Source organism: Palaemon carinicauda, unplaced genomic scaffold (assembly GCF_036898095.1).
Source record: "Palaemon carinicauda isolate YSFRI2023 unplaced genomic scaffold, ASM3689809v2 scaffold47, whole genome shotgun sequence".
NCBI lineage: Eukaryota > Metazoa > Arthropoda > Malacostraca > Decapoda > Palaemonidae > Palaemon > Palaemon carinicauda.
Window position 1 is genome coordinate 5,159 of NW_027171728.1, and position 25,018 is coordinate 30,176.

A 25,018-nucleotide genomic window follows, 5' to 3' on the forward strand; every position below is an offset into this window, starting at 1 on the left:
AATATAAAGATAAGTCATTGCTCATGAGACCTTCTTTAACCTAAGATGTTCCTTATCGTGTTCGACCCAAATATACATCTTTCCGTCTATTCATTTTGCAATTTAATGCAGCGGACAGTGCCAAGGTCTCGAGTCTCCTCTGCATTCCTTCATTATGAATGAGATGTCTCTTTATTGGAGGTAGTAATTATAACCAATAGTCATTAACGTGTGGGTCATCTGGTATTAATATTTAGGTCAGCTGATTTTTTTTTTTTTTTTTGGGCGGCTAGATAGAATTTTCATTAAGTTTTATTTCTTTTGTTTTAAACAAGGTATTTCTTCTTAGTCTCTTGTTAAAAACAATCTTCTTGTGTGTGTGCGTGTGTGTGTGTTTTGGATGCTGTATAGATATTTTTATAAAATCAATTACTTTACCATAGTTAAATCTTTTAATTTTTTTAGCAATATGATACTGGTGCTAACGTTCTTTGATGTCAAAAAATAGAAATTTCAAAATCAAGTGTATGTACAGTTGGATACAGGAATTCCTGGTACACCTTTCTCTGAAGAAATACACCCAGCCACTCCCTTACTGTAAGATAGTTCAAGTGTTTAGCCCCGCCCACCACTTCTGCCATCTCTTCTTACACTATCTATTTGGTTCCTTGCAACCAAGTAATGCCCACTCCCTTGCTGTTAGATAGTTCATGTGTCCATCTTTGCCTTGTCTTCCTACACTATCTGTTTGGTTACTAAATGAAGTAAGGGTGTCACAGAGTGTACTTCTTTGGAGCTCGGTGTTGAGCAGAGCTACTTATAATGGGCCCCGAGTAGTCTATGTAATTAACAAAGGGAAAAATCAACAGACTATGACAAACCACTATGTATGGCTTTCATAGGCAAGGAAAAAGCTTTAGATTCTGCCAAAACTTCAGCAGTAATGAAAGCCCTTCAAAGGCAAGAATTAGATTAATCTTATGTTGGAACACTTGACCAGAGATTCCAGCATCCAATTGGACATTAATCAAGTATTTCATCCTTAAGAAACCTTTATTTTGATATCACTTACATCTTTTATTTTTTGCTTAAAAACAATGTTCGAGTAGAGCTTTAAAAAGTCGTCCCAATTTCCAGGTCGGGAGGGAGACCATCAACAGCAGCGATGACCCCATCCTGAAGCAGGACATGCCAGCTGCTCTCCAACGGGTAGAAAGTGCCTCGAAGCTCCTGGAAGAGGCGTCGTCCCTGCTGAAGGCGGACCCTTATTCACAGCCAGCCAGGTGAGATTCGGAGGACACTTTGTCCGTCAGGTAGAAGTTAATGAAGACTTATCATTTGCCATTGTTTTGCTCCATCAAGATCTTTCAAGGGGATTCTCTAAATATCCTGTCTAACTTGAACATCACTATTCACAGACATGTTGTGTTGGAGCAAAATAAGAGATGAGGTATGGGTTTTGGTGTGAGTGAACTGACAGTGTTTGGTAACCTTACTTTTATGATTATTACTAGCTACAATACAACCCTAGTTGGAAAAGCAGGGTGCTATAAACTTAAGGCTTCCACAGGGAAAATAGCTAAGTGCAGAAAGGAAACAAGGGAATAAATAAACAATATGAGCAATAATGAACAATTAAAATAAAAACATTAAAGAACAAAACAACATTAGAATAAATCGGTCATATATAAACTATAAAGAGACACTTATATCAGCCTGTTCAACATAAAAACATTCACTGAATGTTTGAATTTTTCTAGTTCCACCAATTCAACTACCTGATTAGGAAGATTATTTCACAATCTGGTCATAGCTGGAATAAAAACTACTAGAATACTGTGTAAGAGCCTTATGACGGAGAGGGCCTGACTATTAGAATTAACTCCATACTCAGTATTACAAACATGATGGTACTATCTGGGAAGATCTGAATGCAAAGGGTGGTCAAAATTATGAAAAATCTTATGCAACATGCATAACGAACTAATTGAATGACGCTGCCAGAGATTAATATCTAGATCAGGAGTAAGGAATTTAATAGACAGGAAGGTCTTTTCCAACAAATTAAGATGAGATTCAGTAGCTTGAGACCAGATAGGGGAACAATGCTCGAAACAGGGCAAAATGAAAGAATTATAACACTTCTTCAGAATAGATTGATCAAATAAAATCTTAAAAAGACTTTCTCAACAAGCCAATATTTTTGTGCAATTGAAAAAGAGACAGCCCAAATGTGTTTCTCAAAAGTGAATTTGGAATCAAAATTTATACCTAAAATCTTTTAAGAGTCGTATAGAGTTAAAAAAAACATTATTAATGCTGAGATCTGGATGTTGAGGAACCACGGCCCTCGACCTACTTGAGATGTTAAGTCACCTAGTAGTTGTAATTGATACAGTGGTCAGGAACATATTTAATATTATGTAGAACACATCATTAAGGGTTGTGGTGGCTGATGTGGTAATGTCCCTGACTGGTGAACACCAGACTGGGGTTCAAGTACCACTCAAACTCTTTAGTTTCTTTGGTCTCTGCAACCTCACAGTTCTTGTGAGGTAAGGATGTGGTGTTTGGGGGAGCCTATAGGTCTGTCTGCTGAGTCATCAGCACCCATTGCCTGGCCCTCCTTGGTCCTAGCTTGAGTGGAAAGGGAGCTTGGTCGCTGATCATATGTATATATGGTCAGTCTAGTCTAGGGCATTGACTTTCTTTATAGGACAATGTCACTGTCCCTTGCCTCTGTCATTCATGAGCAGTCTTTAAACCTTTAAAACCTTTAAGGGCATTAAGATTAAATCATTTGATTGTTATAGTGATATGAGGAGAGTGTTTGGTAGGTCCTAAAAGAACGTCCTCCGGATAGCAAGGTTGGTAGCGTCGCGGATCTCTATTATAGAGGTCCCGAGTTCGGTCCCCGCCAGGGCCGCGAATACCGTGAGACCTTCTACCGGGGGGTACTCCCACGTGGCGCCTGGGGGGAGGTTAGAGGGGACTAGTGATAGTCCCAGCTGGCTAATGGTCGCCCGAGGAGGACGATGTAAATCGTCTCTGTGGAGACCTAAAACCCGCAACTTTAACTTTAGGGATGGAGGCTATCGGTTATAACAGTATTCAGGCGAAGGATTTCTTATCAGTTAAAAAGTAGGATAGTGAAGGCAAATGTAGTGTACTTGTTTAAACTAGGAAAAATTGGATTTTGGTACTGGTTTATGGGACAGTGACATTGCCCTAGCAATCAGGACAATGCCCTAGAGACTGACCATATATACATATGATTAGTGCCCAAGCCTCCTCTCCACCCAAGCTAGGACCAGGGAGGGCCAGGCAGTGGCTGCTAATAACTCAACAGATGGACCTTTAAGGCTCTACCAAACCCTCCAACCTTAGCTCACAAGGATGGTAAGGTTGCAGACACTAATGGCACTAACGAGTCTGAGCAGGACTCGAACCCCCGACTGGCAAACACCAGGCAGAGACGTTATTAATCAGGCCACAGCAACCCTTAATTAGATGATAAATTTAGAATGATTATTCTATTCTACTCATCCTTTCAATAAACTGATTACTGAAGTTCATCTAGAGTATTTACAATGCTTCCAAAAGTATAAAATTGCTGCCAGATCTTTGCTGAAACCGCCCCTTTGAGAAGGCTAAAATTACTGGCTAAACCACCACTGGCATTTAGTGCAGTCTCTGCAACATTTACAATGCTTCCAAAATGCTCAAATCACTGACAGATGATAAATTTAGAATAATTATTCTATTCCGCTCTTCCTTCCAATATTGGACAGAACCATACGGAACTTAATAGTTTTATCTGAATAAGATTTGACAGCTATTATATTAAGGTAAATAATGGTTCAATCCATTGTAAGGGTAGAAGTGACTCTTTAGCTATGATGAGCAGCTCTTCTAGGAGAAACACACTCCAAAATCAAACCATTGTTCTCTAATCTTGGGTAGTGCCATGGCCTCTGTACCATAGTCTTTCACTATCTTGAGCAAGAGTTCTCTTGTTTGAGGGTGCACTCGGGCACACTATTCTATCTTAATTCTCTTCCTCTTGTTTTGTTAAAGTTTTTATCGATTATATTGTATACGAGACATTTTTAATGTTGTTGCTCTTCTTGAAATACAGTATTTTATTTTTCTTTGTTTCCTTTCCTCACAGCTATTTTCCCTGTTGGAGCTCCTAGTCTTAAATCATCCTGCTTTTCCAACTAGGGTTGTAGCCTAGCAAGTAATAATAATAATAATATTGATGAGGCTTACAGAAATCTCTTTTCAGCCTTTTACTTTTAGTACTTTAAGTTGTCTGAAGTATCAATTTTTTACCTTTGAATAGATCTTGAAATAGACATATAGAAGCTCAGCATTATCGAAGAATTATTTACGTATTGTATAAAACCTCTGCTTTTATTTTTTATTATATTATTGTTACATTTTATTTTATTAGTTTCTGTTGCTCTGTAATTTGCAATGCAAATACCTTTCAGGAGGTCATATTTCAAACATCCATTAATTTATTTTGATTCTCTCTCTCTAGAGCCATTCAAAGTTCTTGAAGGAATGACAAATGCAGGTTACAATAATCTATTTACGGGGCACAAATCAGTCCAGAGGTAACGGATACAAACTGGAATTGAAAAGATACAACACCAGTCAATGTGGAAATTTCTTTACGTACAAAATATCAAATAATTGGAGACTTTTGGCGAATGAAGTAAACAGTAAAACGGTAAATGAGTTCAAGAATAAGTTAGACAAGATTATAAGAACTCTAAATGCTTACTGTAAAATGAATCGCTCTACCCAAGAGCAAATGGAGTCTCCGCAGACGGACTAAAAAGTCTTTGAGACATCCAAAATCCTTGTAACTCTAGTACATGAGAGAGATAGAGCTAGAGATAGACATAGTTATGATGATAAACTTGATTTAGACTAGGCCCTCTGAAGGGAAAGAGTACTTGTCCCCATATTTTTATTGTTGTTATTCTCTAGATGCTGTTAGTATGGGTAGTGTATGGTACCCAAATGATAATTGTTGTATATAATAGAATTTAAAGCTATCTTGTTCCAACACGGTTACTTACCTAGAACTACCTTCTTAGGAGTTACTGGTTAACTCTACCTAACTGACCAGCTTTTTGTATAGTTTACCCCCCTCTTCCCGTTTTCTACGGGGTCAACCTCTGGCAGTGTGGTACGTGCCCTGAGGCGACCCGGGGTCAGGCAGCGTGCTAGCTCAGGTCGAATCGCCAGTAAGTTTCTGGTCGCGACGCGATAAACATCTCGCCGCGCTCTCTCTTACCTTGTGCGACCCTTTGTGTCCCCCGATCCTTTGTGATTACCACGTGTTACCCATGTGTTTCCTTTTCACTTTCCCTTTACATCCTTGTGTCTCTTGGTGTGTTAGCTTTGCGTTATGGAGCATCCTCGTCGTTGCCCTGGGCCTGTGGCTGGGAAGTCTTGCGGGGCTTTCCTTTCCAAGCCTGAGGTTGATCCCCACTCCTTGTGCTCCACGTGTAGGGGGAAAGCGTGTTCCCCTACCTCTACGTGCCCGGAGTGTGCTAATTGGACTGAGATCCAGTGGGTGCTCTTCGGGACGAAGAAGAAGAAGGCAGCTAAGAAGTCGCCTAAGGACTCCAGCATATCTTCGCCTGTGGGTTCGCCAGACGCCTCGGCAGACCCTAGCGCCCGTCCTTCTTCCCCTACCCAGCATAGGGGACGAGGTAAGTCCGTTGCGGGGAAGAGGCCCATTGCCCTTCCCCAAGAGTCTGATATTCCTGTGGGGGAAGTGTCCAGTGTGGGGCAGGCATGTGTGGGCCCTAAGTGTAGTGCGGAAGTGTGGATAGGAGGCGAGGGCCTGGTGCCCGCAGGTCCCGTCGCCTCGGGAGATCCAATGTGGGGTAGGCCGAGTGCCGATACTTTCCCTGCCTCGTGGCGTGTTTCAGGTGCGTCAACCGCCGGGGGAGACACGGAAAAAGGTAGTTCGTCGTCTTCGGACCCCACGTGGGTGGCCCCTAGGACTCCCTTCAGGTCTCCCGTTAGAGGAGAAGAGGATGTGGAGCAATGGCTCCGTAAAGGGCTTGCGCGGTCCCCTCCGGCTCCCTCGGCTACGCTACCCCCCGTGTTTCTGCAACCGCCCACACCTGAGAAACGACGTGAATTTCCCCCCGCAGTCTTGGACGTGTCGGCTGGTCGGAGAGCTCCGTCCTCATCCTCGTCATCGTCGGACTCTTCTTCTTCTTCGTCATCAGAGGACGAGGACAGGAACCTTAGCAAGAGAAAGAGGGAGAAATCCCGCAAGAAGTCTCGTTCCCGCTCGAGGCATGGTAAGAAAAGGTCGAAGTCCTCTAAAAAGAAAGCGAAGAGGAGTAAGTCCAAGGACTGGGTGAATGTCACAGTGCCCCGGAGCGAGCTGTTTAGGTTTTCCACAGCCGCGGCCGCTTCCGGGTGGCTCCCTAGAGCCTCGCCTTCTTTGTGTCACCCTCCTATCTCCTCCTTCGGACCAGCCACCCGGCAAGAGGGCTCGAACCGGGACCCCCGTGTAGTGTTTAACCCGACGGTAGCCTCCGCCCCTTCTTCCCTTAGGAAGGATATAAGGAGTATGAAGGAAGGCTTAGCGTCGACCACGGGCACCTTGGAGGCCTTCCTTAAGCACCAAGGGCGCCCGTTGGTCCGCATGGATCCCCCATCCACGGAGCCCCCCATGGAACAAGGTACTCCCATGACGGATGCCTTCGTCTCCACGGGGCAACCCATACCACTGGCAGCCTCGGAGGGCGTTGGTACTCCCATGACGGATGCCTTCGTCCCCACGGGGCAGCCCATACCACTGGCAGGCTCGTCGGGTGTTGCTTTTCCCACCGTCACGGCGTACCCCCGTACGGAGGAACTGGTGACGGAAGACCTGGTTGAAGGAGGGGAGTGCTCGACTGACGACATCTTCTCCTACCATAAGGTTTTAGCCCTAATTCGGAGGCATCACCGGTTGGACGAACCCAAGCCCTCAGCTGCAAAGGTTGTACTATCCGGACTGTCCAGGATGATCGACAGTCCGGTACAACAAAAGCCATCTTTGTCTCTCCCGCTCACTCAAGATGTGAAGTTGGGGAGGGAGCAGATTGATGAATACTTAGCAGGACTAGCAGAGGCCCCCAGAAGCCAGAGTTCCTCCAAGCTTCTTCCGGGCCTGAAATCCCAGAAGCGCTTTTACGTTCCCGAAGGGCATCGCGGTGGTCCCCGTGCGGTAGAAGCAGCGGTGACCGCGCTGAACCAGGGAGCCTCGGAAGACAGGGCCTCCACTGCCCCCGTGTGCTTTTCCCTGTCAGAAGCATCTATGATGGAGGACATGGCTCAGGACCTAGTCTACGTGTCCTCCTGGTTAGATTGGTGGTCGTGCGCTTTGGTGGGGTTTCAGGCATCCCACGACCTCTCCCTACCAGAAAATCAGACCATGCTGAGGGATCTTGTTAGCTCTGGGGGCAAGGCCTTTAGGTTTTTATCATCCCAGTCTCTGTCGGTGGCTTCGAACTGGGTCCTGAGGAAAAGGGATACGGTTCTGAGCAAACTGGTGCGGAAGTTGCCGGACACAGAAGCAAGGAGGCTGAGGAATTCCTCCGTGTGGGGGAATGACATTTTCCCCATCAATTTGGTGGAAAATATTATGGAGAAGGTGAGGAAAGTGAGAGAAACGGATCCTAAGCCCCCCCCCTATGAGGAAGGCCACGTTTAGGAGAGCCCCAACGGACGTCCCTCACCCCTCACAGGCCACACCCTTGCTGCCCCGAAGAGAACCTCCTTCAGCCCCTTGGCTTCAAGCCTCACAGCAGCCCACCCGTAGGGCCACCGCAGGCCCTCAGTCAGCCTACAGACCCTCCTACGGTAACGCCAGGAGAGGTAGATCTGGCCGCTCCTCCAGAAGAAGGTAGGAAGAGAGGCCCCCTACTCCCTCAGGAGCCCCTATTAGGGGGATGCCTCAGACATTTTTGGCATGCATGGCGGGATCTCGGTGCGGATCCCTGGACGGTGACGGTCCTGAAGGAGGGCTACAGACTCCCTTTCCTAGAAGAACCTCCCCATCTCATCCCAGCCCAGAGGGCCGAGTGGCTGGTTCCAAAGGACCCCTTGAAGAGGTCGGCGCTACAAGAGGAAGTAGCGTTCATGATCGACAAGGGAGCCTTGGAGACAGTGGAGAACCCCGGCCCGGGTTTCTTCAGCAGGCTCTTCCTTATGGAGAAATCGACAGGAGGGTGGAGGCCAGTCATAGATCTCTCAGCCCTCAACAAGTTCGTCTCAAAGACGGACTTCAAGATCGATACCCCCAAGACAGTGATCGCAGCCTTGAGGGAGGGGGATTTCCTCATGTCTCTCGACCTCAAGGATGCCTATTTTCAAATCCCCATGCACCCCTCCAGCAGAAAGTTCCTCAGAATCAAGTGGGAGTCCAGTGTCCTGCTGTTCAAAACCCTGTGCTTCAGCCTCTCGACGGCCCCGCAAGTGTTCACGAGAGTGTTCGCCGCGATCTCGGCATGGGCACACGAGAAAGGCATACGTCTACTCAGGTACCTGGACGACTGGTTGCTTCTTTCTGCCTCAAGGGAACAACTGAAGGAGCAAGGCGTTATGTTGCTCGACCTCGGCAAGGTGTTAGGAATCACGGTTAACCTAGGGAAGTCCCAACTAGTCCCCAGCACCAGGATGACTTACTTGGGGATGGTCCTGGACACCCAGTTAGTAAGGGCCTTCCCCTCAGAGGAGAGGTTAGCCAACCTAGAACATATCCTTCAACCCTTCCTGACAGGACAACCCAGGAGGGCCAAGGACTGGCAGAAGTTAATGGGTCATCTGATTTCGCTGGAAAAATTAGTACCGCAAGGGAGACTCAGGCTCTGCCCGGTACAGTGGAATCTAAAGGAGTCGTGGATCCAAGGCAAGGAGCCCCACAAAATAGTCCCAGTCCTCCCGAAGACGAGAGAGACCCTTCTTTGGTGGAACATCAGGTCGAACACAGAGAAGGGAATGCCCTTCGCCTCCGACCCCCCGGAGATGCTGTTGTTCACGGACGCATCGAAGGAGGGTTGGGGAGCACACCTGCTAGGAAAATCGACAAAAGGGCAGTGGTCCAGCGAGGAGGCGTCTCTCCATATAAACATCCTGGAGATTATAGCGGTTCTGAGGGCGTGTCGACAGTTCATACACTTCCTGCGAGGGAACACTGTGGCGTTAATGTGCGACAACGCCACAGTAGTGGCGTATGTAAAGAAACAGGGAGGCATGAAGTCAAAGGTCCTCTGCGCCCTAGCCACGGAACTGTTAGAGTGGGCTACAGAAGAAGGGATAGAACTGACGGCAAGGTTCATTCCAGGAAAGAGGAACGTGATGGCCGACGGCCTCAGCAGGGCGGGTCAAGTGATAGGTTCGGAGTGGACCCTACACCCGGAGGTAGCTCGAGCAGTCGTCCTACTGTGGGGCTCCCCAGTGATAGACTTATTCGCCACACGTCTGAATGCCCAACTCCCCGTGTTCTGTTCTCCAATCCCAGACCCGTCAGCAGCGTTCGAGGACGCCTTCCAACATCCCTGGGACGGTCTCGATGTGTACGCCTTCCCTCCCTTCAGTTTGATCAGGCAAGTGTTGAACAGAGTGAGAGTGTCGGCCAACCTGTCGATGACTTTAGTAGCGCCCTGGTGGCCGGAGAGAGACTGGTTCGCAGACCTAAAGGAATTAGCTCTTCGTCCTCCTTGGCCGCTTCCGGACAGGCCAGACCTCCTGCGTCAACTTCACTTTCACAGGTGGCACGAAAACCCTCGATCCCTCCGCCTTCACGCGTGGAGGTTATCGAGAAGCTCCTGAAGAAAGAAGGATACTCATCGAGAACCGCGGCAAGGATGGCGGGTTATCTACGATGTTCCTCAGCGGTAGTCTACCAGGCAAAGTGGGCAGTCTTCCTGAAGTGGTGTGCGTCCAAAAACATCAGGCCCTTAGGGGCGTCGATCCAGGACATTGCAGACTTTCTGGTGTACCTGAGAGACGACGTGGGTTCGTCCATCCCGGCCATAAAAGAGTTCGAGCAGCCCTAGGTCAAGTCTTCCTCCTTAGGGGCATAGAATTGGGAGCCTCAAGGCACATCTCTATGCTCATCCGCAGTTTTGAGCAATCATGTCCCCCCCAGGAGGTATGGGTTCCGCAGTGGGACCTAGCCAGAGTTCTCAAAGTTCTGTCAGAGCCGCCCTTCGAACCTCTCAGGGACGTACTAAACAGAGAACTCGCCCTTAAAACAGCTTTTCTTTTAGCCCTGGCCTCAGCGAAGAGAGTTAGCGAGTTACACGGCCTCTCTTACGAGGTCTCACACTCCAAAGGGTGGAGGGAAATTGTCTTTAGGTTCGTCCTTAGTTTTGTGGCGAAAACGCAGAACCCAGCGTGTTGGGATCCTCGGTTTGAGGGTTTTTCGGTGCCAGCCATCCCTCGATCTGACAACCCGAAGGATCTACTCTTATGTCCCGTGAGAACAGTAAGAAAATACCTGGAGAGGACCGCAAAATACCGCCCTCAGATAAAAAATTTATTCATCTCAACAGGCCGAGTGAAGAAACCGGTCTCGAAGAATTCTATCTCTTTCTGGCTGCGACAGGTGATAAGGAGGGCCTACGAGGCTTCTGGGACTCCTCTCCCAGGAAAACCAAGACCTCATGATATCAGGGCTCTGAGCACCTCTCTGGCTTTCGAGAAAAACATGGCTGTGGGTAAGATCCTGAAGGCTGGGACCTGGTCTAGACAGTCCACCTTCACGGAACACTATCTCAAAGATTGTACGAGAAAATCCTTGGACAAGTTTTCCATTGGCCTAATCGTTTCGGCCCTTCAAGAGATCTAAGGTCATAGCCCCAGGGTAACCAGGGGTGTTAATGCCAAGAGACACTAGCTCCTTCCTTAACCTTACCCCCCCCCTTTTCCTTCCGTCCCCGGATCGAACGGGCCAGGAAGATGTTGAGAGGACCTTAATCACTGAAAAGAACACCCTTCAAGAGGACATGTATCGGAGTTGGTTTTGAAAAGGTAAGCCATTTAGACACTAAGTAAGTTTTTTGGATAGTTTTCCCCTACTTTTCGTGCAGTTTTCTAGTGGTCGTGGAACCAAGACCTCCTTAGAGGTTCCCTCTCTCACGTGCCTCCCCGTCGAATCCTGATCCCTGCAGGACACTCCCACCTCCTAAAGTGTAAGTCTCCTAAGAAGGTAGTTCTAGGTAAGTAACCGTGTTGGAACAAATCACAAATTTTTAAGTAATTTGTATTTTTCCTAACATACTTACCTAGAACTACCTTCGGGTTATGGCCCTCCCATCCTTCCCCGAGAACCTGCAGGATCGAGTAATACCTATTCCAACGAAACTTACTGGCGATTCGACCTGAGCTAGCACGCTGCCCGATCCCGGGTCGCCTCAGGGCACGTACCACACTGCCAGAGGTTGACCCCGTAGAAAACGGGAAGAGGGGGGTAAACTATACAAAAAGCTGGTCGGTTAGGTAAAGTTAACCAGTAACTCCTAAGAAGGTAGTTCTAGGTAAGTATGTTAGGAAAAATACAAATTACTTAAAAATTTGTGATTTTTCCTCATGCTAAAAGATTTTCTATGGACAGAATACAGTATAGACTGCCTTAAAGTTCTTAGCCTCCTATGTGTAGCTTATAAAAATTTTAAAATTGTTCGTATAGCAGTACCAAGGGTATAGGATAGAAGATTATTTGAATCTACCTGGAAATCATTCACATACAACTATGTGTCTCATGTTCAACTAGAGGGGCACTCAATAGAGCTCAGACCTCTGCCACAGCAGCTTATTTCTGGGCTTTTGCTTAACCTTTGACCTTGACCTTCGTTGACTTCGTTGGCGGAGGTGATAGAGGATGTCGGTTTTTTATTATGTATATTCAAGACACTACTGCTGTTGTTTAACTAAAGATTTTATTATTACTATTATTAATATTATTATTATTATTATTATTATTATTATTATTATTATTATTATTATTATTATTACTAGCTAAGCTACAACCCTTTTTGGAAAAGCAAAATGCTATAATCCCAAGGGCTCCAACAAGGAAAAATAGCCCTGTGAGAAAAGTTAATAAGGAAATAAACTATATCAAAATTAATGAAAAAATTAAGATAAAATGTATAAAAAAACATTAACAACATTAAAATAGATATTCAATATGCAGTATAGACTAAAAAGACTTCTCTGTCAGCTTGTTCAACATAGAAACATTTGCTGCAAGTTTGAACTTTTGAAGTTCTACTGATTCAACTATACGATTAGGAAGATCATTCCACAACTGGAATAAAACTTCTATAATAGGGTGTAGTTGTGAGAGTCATGATGGGGTAGGCCTGGCTATTTATCAGCATTTTCTTGATAAGTTATTTGATTCATATGACTCAAAACCCAAGCTATGTAAAGCATATACAGTATCCGATAATGACTTTTTATTTATAATAATTCTTTTTATTCCCTCAGGAAAAAACTGATAGAGGGAGCCAGAGGTATCTTACAAGGCACTTCCAACCTGCTGCTTTGCTTCGACGAATCAGAAGTGCGCAAGATCATCAGAGAATGCAAGAAGGTCTTGGACTATTTGGCAGTGGCCGAAGTCATAGAAACCATGGAGGATTTAGTGCAGTTTGTGAAGGATCTCTCTCCATGCCTTACCAGAGTAAGTTCTCTATAAATTGGGCCTTTAAGTCTCACCCATAAGGATGAAGGTTTTAAGTTTAATGGATTATGGTGGCTACAAAGGAATGGGGCGCCAGAGACGTACGAGGGCACCGTAAGGTAAGAGGATATGTAACAGCTCCTCACTAATCCTTCCCCTTAGTTGATAAGACTGGGTAAAGTCTATTGGGGGTGCAGATATCTATGGTTATATTAAAATACGTCCCTGATTATACACGATATCTTAGGGTAGTCGTCTTGGGGGCTAGAACCCCATGATACCTGACGGTAATTCTCTTGTAACATCACTCGCAGAAATATTATACAATAGGAAGCTGCCGAAGGGAACTTCCATCAGGTCAACTTGGCTATCTCACCCAAAAATAGATTTTTCCCACAGCAAAATCTGTTTCAAAAGAGCTTGAGTGAATTGAATATAATTACATTTAAATCTCTTATATAAATGATTTTACTCTATTCTATTATTATAGTTGTGACTATTTACAGTTAATCATTTATCCAGGAAAGGTCATCAATGAATTGGCTCTTTTAAGTATCACCCATGGATTACGGTGACTTTCAAAAGAACGACTGAATTGATTCTAATGACATTTGACTTTTAAATAAATGATTTTATCTAATCATTATAGTTTTTTACTATTTACAGGTCATCATTTATTCAGGAAAGGTCATTATCTAAAACGCTGTGGAAGTATTACAATTTCTTGTTGAATTATCGATAATTGCATAACATTGAAACACTGAAGTCATATGTAGGAGTGTCCCCTTCAAATAATATTATATCTTTATGGTTACATTGTTTTATTTGTTTCCAGTAATATTTTTAGAAGACATGACCAAGATCTGTGGTTGTAGAATGTTACCAATAAGATTTTAAATATAGTTTTGAATAATTCTGGTGATTAGCCTTGATAGTATTGAATGGAGAACTATTATACAACTGAATATAAGTACTATTTATTTGGTTTGAGTGCCCTTCATATTTATATACAGTGAACCCTCGTTTATCGCGGTAGATAGGTTCCAGACCCGGCCGCGATAGGTGAAAATCCGCGAAGTAGTGACACCATATTTACCTATTTATTTAACATGTATATTCAGACTTTTAAAACCTTCCCTTGTACGTAGTACTGTTAACAAACTACCCTTTAATGTACAGAACACTTAATGCATGTACTACAGTACCCTAAACTAAAACAGGCACAAATATTAAAGGCGATTTTATATCATGCGTTTCCTAAACACGCCAAAAAGCACGATAAAAAATGGCAACCAATGTTTTGTTTACGTTTCTCTGATCATAATGAAGAAACAAACGCATTTACTGTACACATCTGTGTATAGGCTAGTTTTTGCATCGATTAAATTGATTATTCAGTACAGTATGTTGATTTTGTTATTACCAATATGTATATGTATATGGGTTATGAAAAAAATCCGCGAAGTGGTGAATCCGCGATGGTCGAACCGCGAAGTAGCGAGGGTTCACTGTATTATGAATTAGATAACCTCTGTTATTGTGAATCAACCTTTGAAATGTGAAATTATTGAGAAACCTTTTAGAATTTTTTTGTAATTTAGTTGAACGTAATGTTAAATGTAAGTCTGTAAAACCCTTAATAGTTTTTCTATCATAACTTGAAACCGTAGTCATATTTGGATGAGCTTTTGATTATTTTCTTTTGACCCATTTTTTTCCGAAAATATAATTCCCATTGTCCGATTTACTGACACCGCAGTATCCTTTGATCTTTGGTGTTTCCACAAATAATTTTTCCTTTTGTGTTCAGCAAACTTGTTTGAAATTACTTTTTATAATGGTTACAATAACATCAAAATCGTTTTTTGAAACTAATACATTTTTATAAGTATTAGTTTTACTTTGCTTGGAATTTGGCAGAAGTATTGTTAAAAAGGATATACAGTACAATGCATTATTAGAGAGTGCAAAGATTAACTTGTGTATAATATATTATGAGACTTCTCCTTAAAATCTCTTTAAAAATGTGGATGATATCTCGTATCTGAATAGTGCTTATCATTGAAATTAAATTTCAATACAGTACCGTAGTAAGTTTTCATGTTTTTAGAAAAATATTATAGAAAAAAAAAATAATTGACGCTAAATCTTTAGAATTTATTAATATGAAAAGTAATACCTCAAGATTGGAAAGTTTCCGTATACAATAAACTCATCGTTTGAAACGACATAAAATTTTTTTGCCTCATATTAAAAAAGTACTGTACTTGTGATAGGAAAAGAAATTTGCGCTATTAAGTATAATGAATGATTCAAATGTATTGGCTCTGTTTCGTTCTATTTCACCAAATGAAAAAAATCACGTTACGAAAGCTACTCCGGAATGAATCAATTTCGTATCCTGAGTTATTACCGTACATTGTTTTCAGGTTTCCCGAGACGTCGATGGGCGCCAGCAAGAGTTGACGCATCAAGTGCACAGGGAGATTCTAATGCGATGTCTCGAGGCTGTGAAGACGTTATCCCCTATTCTCATTTGCTCCATGAAGATCTTCATTCAGATATTCCATCAAGGGGGGAAGGGTATAGAGGAGGCAGCAGAAAACAGAAATTATTTAGCTGGTAAGCTGTTCGTTATTCAGAACCACTTTTGTTACTGTTTTTCAAATATTTCTCATATCGTTTATTTCCTCATTTACTTTCTTCACTGGGTTATTTTTCCCTGTTGGAGCCCTTGGGCTTATAGCATCTTGCTTTTCCAACTAGGGTTGCAGTTTAGCTAGTACTAATCATAATCATGATAATAATAATAATAATAATAATAATAATAATAATAATAATATTGATAATAATACTGTATTGAGATAAAGTATTTGTCGTTCTCTTTTTAATAGACATCTTATCTAATTGTCCGCTAGGGTTCTGTGTGAATTCTTATTAGGAGAAAAATGAAAGGAGAAATTCAAAGATTTTCAGGTACTGTGTGCTTTTAAAAGAGCTTGCAAACAAATACAGTACAATATTACAGATTTTCAGGCACTATACTGTAATTTTAAAGGAGATTACAAAGGAATACAGCACAATACTTCAATCTGCGAGTAATGTCGTAGGTGTTGTTTACCAAGTTCTATTTTTAAACTTCAATGTTTTTGTGAAGTCCAAAATTTATTGGAGACACTGATTGATATACCTGTGTTACCTTAATAATAAATCAATTGTATTTTTTAGAACTCCAAATACAATTCCTTTTTTTATATATTGTAGTAATTAATTTTTCTCATTGACTGATAGGATCAGTTATAATGTGTCTGATCAGTTTCTTTTCCCTGGGCTTTGTTTACGTACAATAGTTGTGTAAACTTATACTGCATTTTCAAAGCTATATAAACCTTCTTTAAATCTGCCATATTACTACAGAGGCCACTGCAATACTGTATTCTGAGTAAATGCCGTGGTATCATATGTTGCTATCCAAGAGGAACAATGTTTTTTGGGGATTTATTATAAATTAAAGTACGAGGCTATAAGCCTTGGGTCCAACAAGGAAAGCAGCCTAGTATGAGAAATAGAGAAATAATGAAACTATACTGTGCTGTGTATGATAAATATTAAAATAATAAATTACAATATATACTAAGATCAGTAACAGTGTTGAAAATGACAATTCACATATAAACTACCATGTAAGGCATTATCAACCTGATCAACAGAAAGGCATTTGGAACAAGCTTGAACATTTACCACCCGAGTCTGATTTGATTTGCGTATCAACTAATATCATCTTAACCCTCTTACCCCCAGGCTATTTGGAACTTTCCAACCCTTAACCCCCAGGGGTTATTTTTTTTCAAGCACATTTTGCAATATATTTTTTTTCTAAATTACTCTAACAGCCTTAATTTTCATCATAGAGAGGTCAGGTTGGTCTCATTCTCTTTGAAAATGCCTGAAGTTTCTCCAAAAATTATAAAAAATTTGTAAAAAAAAAAAAAAGAGTAAATAGCAGTTTTTTGCAAGGACGTACCGGTACGTCCATGGGGGTAAAGGGATGAGTTTTGTGAAACGTACCACGTCCTTTTGGGGGTAAAAGGCTTAACTTTGTTGGACAGCATACATAAATGGTACTTGCTAAACGTAAGAAATTTTCCCCAAGATATTGGCCATTACATCATGTGAACTACTGTATATGATCTTTAGATTGAAAAGTACAATGCATACATATAAATCTCTGGTACTGTATACAGATAAACTAAATTGAAACCTTCAAATTCATCTTTCTATTTCTCCCCTAGATTTGGTACATAGAGTTTTCAAATTTATCACAACAAAAGCAGTACAGTAAGGCTTATCAAATCCAAAATTAGAATACTGTAGTGCACTCCAGTTATTACTCGTTCTCTTATGCATGTTTAGTATGCAGAACATTTCAGTAAAGAAGGATGCATATACTGTGCTTTCCTTTCCCTTTAAGCGTAGATGAAGTATAAGAGTCCGCGCAGTCTCCATTTTCTTATATCCAAAAAGAATATTTTCAGTAGCATTTGGTCCATAGTCTATGCCGTGATATGAAATCGGGGCGAAATCAGTTAGGCAAGTTTTTATCTTTTCATATTGTATTTTTCTCTGTAATGAATTTTTGCTTAGTCTGTACCATAAAGTACACTATTTTAGCAGTTATTTATTAATTTACAATTATATTAACTATTCAAGAAAATATAGAAACTATTTCACTTCACATAATTGAGTCTTTCAGTCGAGAAACATGCCAAGCGCCATTTTTAAAAAGTGTCAGAAATCGCGATTGAAAATTGCCAATTTTCAATCGCGAATTACTCTATAAATATAATAGCTAGGAGTTTCATATTTGTTATAAATAGTAGCAAATTTTATATTTATAACAAATATGAAACTCCTAGCTATTATATTTACCGAGTAATTCGCGATTGAAAATTGGCAATTTTCAATCGCGATTTCTGACACTTTTTAAAAATGGCGCTTGGCATGTTTCTCGACTGAAAGACTCATATACTGTACTGTATTGTTTAGGTAATTATTGTTCCCTGTTATCAATGGCATCATCAGACATATCTACATATTGGTCTTACGAGCCATAAGAAGGCTCACCACCCTATTATTATTATTATTATTATTATTATTATTATTATTTTTTCAATATTAATCTTACCCGATAATCATGTAGCTGTCAACTCCGTTGCCCGACAGAATTCTACGGAAGGGATACGCCAGCGATCGCTATACAAGAGGGGGGTGTACTCACAAGCGCCACCTGTGGCCAGGTACTGCAGTACTTCTTCTTGACACCACCTCAATTTTTCCTCTGTCGTGCCTCCGGCTAGACCTACATGGATACGCTGTTGATTCTGGAGTTTTTTGCTCACGATTTGGTGATGTATTTGCTCTAGAGTTTAGCTTTCGCTATTCAGGAAGTTTTATCATTAGCTTAGCTAGCTTTTGGAATTAATTTGATTAATTATGGTGACGAAGAGAGTATGAACTCTCTTTCACTTTTAAATGGCCGACCCTTCCCTTAGACGGAAGTGTTGGTGTCTAAGAGAGTATAGACTCTCTTTCTTAATTTTGCTTAACAAAAAGTTATAGATTTATTTTATATCTCTCCGCCTTTTATAGGCCTCTTCGATTAACTTCCTTTTATTATAAACTTATTAAAATTAATTTTTATATTTGTTTATATTCGACCTTTCCTAATAGTAGGCGGTCTTTTCTTGGTACCGAAGTTAATTAACATTGAGCCCGTCATTTCGGTTTTACCTGTTAACATATTATGCTTTTTTAATGTTTTTGAAAGAATTTCTTTGATAGTCTCGTACTGTTTTCAAAGTTGAACTAACGTTTTGTTTTGTCTCTGCAGTTGTTGACGTTCAGAACGTTCAACTTGCGCTCTATCGTTACGATAGAGAGAGAATTTTCACGGTGTCACGTTGCAGTAAGAGTAACCGTTTCTAGCGTTTTGTTCATTCTTTCTTAGCTTAATGGTTTTAATTCTAATAAAGGAACTTTTTATTTGGGAAATATTTCAGTTTTTTTCCTTTAACAATAATATGTTTTAACGATATATATGATTGGGCTCTTCTCTCAGGTTCTAAGTCAAGAGAGAGAGAGAGAGAGAGATAGAGACGGAGGGAGAGAGAGCTGGATAAACGTTTTGTTCAAGCGAGTAACGTTGTTATCGTTTTTGCTCTTCTCCCTAGTCTCTTTAGGGGAAGAAGGTAAACGTTTCTAGAGTTTTATTCTTGTTCTCAAGCTTTATGCGGTGAGAGATTTTAAACGTAGTTTATTTGATCTAGTGTTTAGTCTCTTTCCAGCCACTGAATTATTTATCTTTCATTAGATTTTTCTGTTACATTGTAATTCTGTTTTCGCAATTACTAACTTTTAAGGAAGGATAGAATTGCGTGTTTCAGGTACAAACCACTTAAAGTTTCGAGTTCAGTGAAATAAGTGCAAACAGAAAATCAAAAGTGATAAGTGATTAGCGCAAAGTGTGTCAGTGTTGTGCGTGAGGGTACTTCTGTGCGTGCCAGTCGTCCTCCCAGTCCGGGACCTCTTGCAAGCTCCCAAGCCCAGGGGAGAAGCAATGTCGAAGGGCAAAAGGGTTCGGCAGGCCTTGATCGGCGCACAGAAGTATCCTCGGTGGTTGCGGGCGTGTCTTACAGAGACCGTCACTCCCACCCGCAGACGATTGAGCCCTTATTTTGCTCGTCTGCAGAAGAAATTTCGGGGAGAAAACGCTGGACTCAGGTCTCAGACCTCTTAAACGTAAAGTCCAGACCTCTAGAGTTCAACAACTCGGATGCAGTCATTGGGTTAGCTCTGACTCTCCGCAGTCATCAGGTGACTGCACACCTCCTAAGAGAGGTAAGGCGATGCCTCAACAGACCTCATCTTCTGTTAAGGCTTTGCCTCAACAGACCTTATCGTCTGTTGATCCCAAGATGACTTTGCTGCAGTCCATGCAGTCGCAGCTTGCGGTCTTAATGCGTGAGTTTCAGGCTGAGAAGGTTACACCTCCTCCTGCGAGCACTCCGCCTCACCGCAGTCCAGTCTGCCAGGCGTACGAAGTTGAGGTTCCTCAAGCTACCTTACCGCGTTCGGAGTTGCCAGTTACCAGCGTTGTGCAGCAACCTCAACCTTCCTTAAGGCAACCTCAACAATGGGAGCAGGAGTCTTATGCCTTGAGGCAAGATTTTCTTGCAGTTAGACCATCTTCGAGGCAACAACCTCTTGAGGTACGACAACCTCTACCATCCTTGAGGCAGCCACCTCAGCTCTCGCAGCTGCTACCTCAACTTTCCTCAAGGCGAGAGCCTCAACTCTTGAGGCTAGCTCCTCAGGAACCTCAACTCGTGAGACAGGAACTGCGTTCTGCGCAGCCGCTACCTCAACTCTCGCAGCTCACACCTCAAGAACCTCAACTCGTGAGTCAAGAGCCTCTCTCTGCGCAGCCACCTCAACCCTTGAGGCAAGCGCAACTCTTGAGGCAGGAACCTCATGCTATGAGTCAGCCACCTCAACGCATGCATCTGCCACTTTCTCCTCAACTTGAGCCTCTTCCCATTCAACTTTGAAATAACAAATGACAATAACACCTCATTACTTTCATAACTTGCATTTGTAATCATATACATGTATGCCTACACAAACATTATGATAATGGAGGTTATTCGTATTACTTAAATAAAAAAATATATATGTATTCCTTGCAATATATTTTTAACAAAATCGCAAAATATGGCAAAAATATCTTCAAAACAAAAATGAATCATGAGTTATGAATGTAATGCAAATATTATGTTGATATTAAAACCCCATGCAAGCATGCATGAAGTAATGCAGTGTTGCCAACAGGGCGAGTTTCCCTTTCCTGAGGTGAAGTAGATTATAGTACATATATTTAGTGCAGCTTAATTCTACGATTATCATGCCGGCTATCAAATTCATCAACAAAACAGTCTAAATCAATTCCCTCGGCACGTGCACTTTCAATGGACAGTAATGCGATATTACTCAATCTAGCACTGGTCATGGAATTTCTGAGAAATGTTACACGCCATGCAACATGCTCTGCTTACCTTACAGCATGCTCTACATACAGCATGCTCTGCATACAGCATGCTCTGCATACAGCATGCTCTGCATACCTTACCGCATGCTTCTCAGTCACACATCTTTGGTTGTTGCCAACTCACTAGACTGTCAAGCAGTTTCATAACGTTGCCTTCTAGTCTGCTGCTTTTGCACCAGTGAAACCCTCACTGAGAGAACTTAGCTTTTCTCGGATATGGTCCCTGTAGATGAGAAAGTGCTTTTCTCCCTCCTTCTGATATTCCCTTGAGGACTCTGTCATTTGGAGAGGAGCCTTTAGCTGCTTAGCCTCCTATGGACTTTTATTTAAGCATAACATGCTTCCAGGGAAGGTAATGGTTCCACTTCAGTCGCTAACCCCGTCTGTTACCACACCTGCTCCCATAGACCTTGAGCTGTGTTGCAAGACATGCAGTCCAAGCTTAGTCCTTGTTAGAGGATTTTTTGTTTACGGAGTCAGTGTGTCACTGGGAAGACGTTCAACAACCAGCAGAAGTGACTTGTTGTGACGCAGTGCGGCAACCTCAGCAACCCGATAAGGAGTTGTCTGTACGACCCAGACAGTCTAGACAGCTTCGGGTTGTCACTGTACTTCCTCGCTTCCCCATGGTTGACAGTTCACAGACTGTGCAGCGGTACCATGATCTTGTGTCCGGCTCCGTCAGACGACTGGCTTTTAAGAGCTCCCACAAGTCGTCGCTGTCTGGAGATTCTCAGATGGACTATGGATCTGACCAAGGAACTGGGCCTCCTGGTCAATTTTGAGGAGTCTCAGCTCGTCCCATCCCAGACCATTGTCTACCTGGGTATGGATCTTCAGAGTCGAGCTTTTCGGGCTTTTCCGTCGGCCCCAAGGATCTTCCAAGCCCTAGAATGCATCCAGAGCATGCTGAGAAGGAACCGATGCTCAGTCAGGTAGTGGATGAGTCTAACAGGGACACTTTCATCGCTGGCCCTGTTCATCGTGTTAGGGAGACTCCACCTCCCCCCCCTTCAGTATCATCTAGCTGCTCACTGGATAAAGGACATGACGCTAGAGACGGTCTCAGTTCCTGTTTCCGAAGAGAGGAGGTCTTCTCTCGCGTGGTGTAAGAACAGCTTTCTTCTCAAGGAAGTCTACCTTTGGCTGTTCAGAAACCCGACCGCCGTCTCCTCTCGGACGCATCAGACACGGGCTGGGGTGCGACTTTGGACGGACAGGAATGCTCGGGAACATGGAATCAGGAGCAAAGGACACTTCACATCAATTGCAAGGAGTTGTTGGCGGTTCTTCTGGCCTTGATAAACTTCAAGTCCCTCCAGCTTAACAAGGTGGTGGAGGTGGACTCTGACAACACCACAGCCCTGGCTTACATCTTCAAGCAGGGAGGGACTCTTTCGTGGAAGTTGTTCTAGATCGCAAGGGACCTCCTCATCTGGTCTAAAGATCGAAAGCTCACGCTGGTAACGAGGTTCATTCAGGGCGGTATGAATGTCATGGCAGATCGCCTCAGCCGGAAGGGTCAGGTCATCCCCACAGAGTGGACCCTTCACAAGAATGTTTGCCTCAGACTTTGGGCCCTGTGGGGTCAGCCAACCATAGATCTGTTCGCTACCTCGATAACCTAGAGACTCCTGTTGTATTGTTCTCCGATTCCAGACCCAGCAGCAGTTCACGTGGATGCTTTTCTGCTGGATTGGTCCCATCTCGACCTGTATGCATTCCCGCCGTTCAAGATTGTCAACAGGGTACTTCAGAAGTTCTCCTCTCGCAAAGGGACACGGCTGACGTTGGTTGGCTCCGCTCTGGCCCGCGAGAGAATGGTTCATAGAGGTACTGCAATGGCTGGTCGACATTCCCAGGACTCTTCCTCTAGGAGTGAACCTTCTACGTCAACCTCACGTAAAGAAGGTACACCCAAACCTCCACGCTCTTCGTCTGACTGCCTTCAGACTTTCGAAAGACTCTCAAGAGCTAGGGGCTTTTCGAAGGAGGCAGCCAGAGCGATTGCCAGAGCAAGGAGAACATCCACTCTCAGAATCTATCAGTCTCAAGGGGAAGTCTTCCGTAGCTGGTACAAGACCAATGCAGTTTCCTCAACCAGTACCACTGTAACCCAGATTGCTGACTTCCTGTTACATCTAAGGAAAGTAAGATCCCTTTCAGCTCCTACGATCAAGGGTTACAGAAGTATGTTGGCAGCGGTTTTCCGCCACAGAGGCTTGGATCTTTCCACCAACAAAGATCTACAGGACCTCCCTAGGTCTTTTGAGACCTCAAAGGAACGTCGGTTGTCCACTCCAGGCTGGAATCTAGACGTGGTCCTAAGGTTCCTTATGTCATCAAGATTTGAACCTCTCCAATCAGCCTCTTTTTAGGACCTCACATTAAAAACTCTTTTCCTCGTGTGCTTGACAACAGCTAAAAGAGTAAGTGAGATCCACGCCTTCAGCAGGATCATTGTTTTCACATCTGAAACGGCTACATGTTCCTTGCAGCTCGGTTTTTGCTAAACGAGCTTCCTTCACGTCCTTGGCCTAAGTCGTTCGAGATCCCAAGCCTGTCCAACTTGGTGGGGAATGAACTGGAGAGAGTACTTTGCCCAGTTAGAGCTCTTAGGTACTATCTAAAAAGGTCTTAACCTTTACGAGGACAATCAGAAGCCTTATGGTGTGCTATCAAGAAACCTTCTTTTCCAAGGTCTAAGAACTCAGTTTCTTACTATTCAGGCTTCTGATTAGGGAAGCACATTCTCATCTGAAGGAAGAAGACCTTGCTTTGCTGAAGGTAAGGGCACATGAAGTGGGAGCTGTGGCTACTTCAGTGGCCTTCAAACAGAACCGTTCTCTGCAGAGTGTTATGGATGCAACCTATTGGAGAAGCAAGTCAGTGTTCGCATCATTCTATCTCAAAGATGTCCAGTCTCTTTACGAGTACTGCTACACCCTGGGACCATTCGTAGCAACGAATGCAGTAGTAGGCGGGGGCTCAGCCACTACATTCCCATAATCCCATAACCTTTTAACCTTTCTCTTGAATACTTTTTATGGGTTGTACGGTCGGCTAAGAAGCCTTCCACATCCTTGTTGATTTGGCGGGTGGTCAATTCTTTCTTGAGAAGCGCCGAGGTTAAAGGTTGTGATGAGGTCCTTTAGTATGGGTTGCAGCCCTTGATACTTCAGCACCTTAGAGTTGTTCAGCCTCCTAAGAGGAACGCTGCGCTCAGTAAGGAAGACGAACTTATTTAAGGCAGAGTAATGGCTCAAGTCGACTTCCTTACCAGGTACTTATAATTTCATTGTTATTTTGAATAACTGATAATATGAAATACGGGATACTTAGCTTCTTGATATACATGTACACTGGTTTTCACCCACCTCCCTGGGTGTGAATCAGCTACATGATTATCGGGTAAGATTAATATTGAAAAATGTTATTTTCATTAGTAAAATAAATTTTTGAATATACTTACCCGATAATCATGATTTAATTGACCCACCCTTCCTCCCCATAGAACCAGTGGACCGAGGAAAAATTGAGGTGGTGTCAACAAGAAGTACTGCAGTACCTGGCCACAGGTGGCGCTTGTGAGTACACCCCCCTCTTGTATAGCGATCGCTGGCGTATCCCTTCCGTAGAATTCTGTCGGGCAACGGAGTTGACAGCTACATGATTATCGGGTAAGTATATTCAAAAATTTATTTTACTAATGAAAATAACATATTATTATTATTATTATTATTATTATTATTATTATTAATTTCTAAGCTACAACCTTAGTTGGAAAAACAGGATGCTATAAGCCCAGGGGCCCAAACAGGGAAAATAACTCAGTGAGGAAATGAAAAAAAGGAAAAATAAAATATTTTAAGAATAGCAACAACATTGAAATAAATATTTCCTATATAAACTATAAAAAATTTAACAAAACAAGAAAAAGAGAAATTAAATATTAGATAGAATAGCGTGCCCGAGTGTACCCTCAAGCAAGAGAACTCTAACCCAAGACAGTGGAAGACCATGGTACAGCGGATATGGGACTACCCAAGACTAGAGAACACTGGTTTGATTTTGGAGTGTCCTTCTCCTAGAGGAGCTGCTTACCATAGCTAAAGAGTCTCTTCTACTGTTATCAAGAGGAAAGTAGCCACTGAACAATTACAGTGCAGTAGTTAACCCCTTGAGAGAAAAAGAATTGTTTGGTAATCTCAGTGTTG

The 25,018-nt window shown here is 42.9% G+C and overlaps 1 protein-coding gene across 5 annotated transcripts in view; it reads left to right on the forward strand.

The window, feature by feature from the left end:
* The first annotated feature begins 1,117 nt into the window (after positions 1 to 1,117).
* The window catches only part of Vinc (vinculin), a 112,228-nt gene continuing 88,327 nt past the window's right edge, over positions 1,118 to 25,018 (forward strand). For all 5 annotated transcript variants that reach the window (XM_068369282.1, XM_068369283.1, XM_068369284.1 and 2 more), the window contains exons 1-3: positions 1,118 to 1,262; positions 12,502 to 12,697; positions 15,127 to 15,319. In XM_068369282.1, the coding sequence (XP_068225383.1) occupies positions 1,168 to 1,262; positions 12,502 to 12,697; positions 15,127 to 15,319 (484 nt within the window). In that variant the 5' untranslated portion in view covers positions 1,118 to 1,167. The remainder of the gene's footprint in view (positions 1,263 to 12,501; positions 12,698 to 15,126; positions 15,320 to 25,018) is intronic.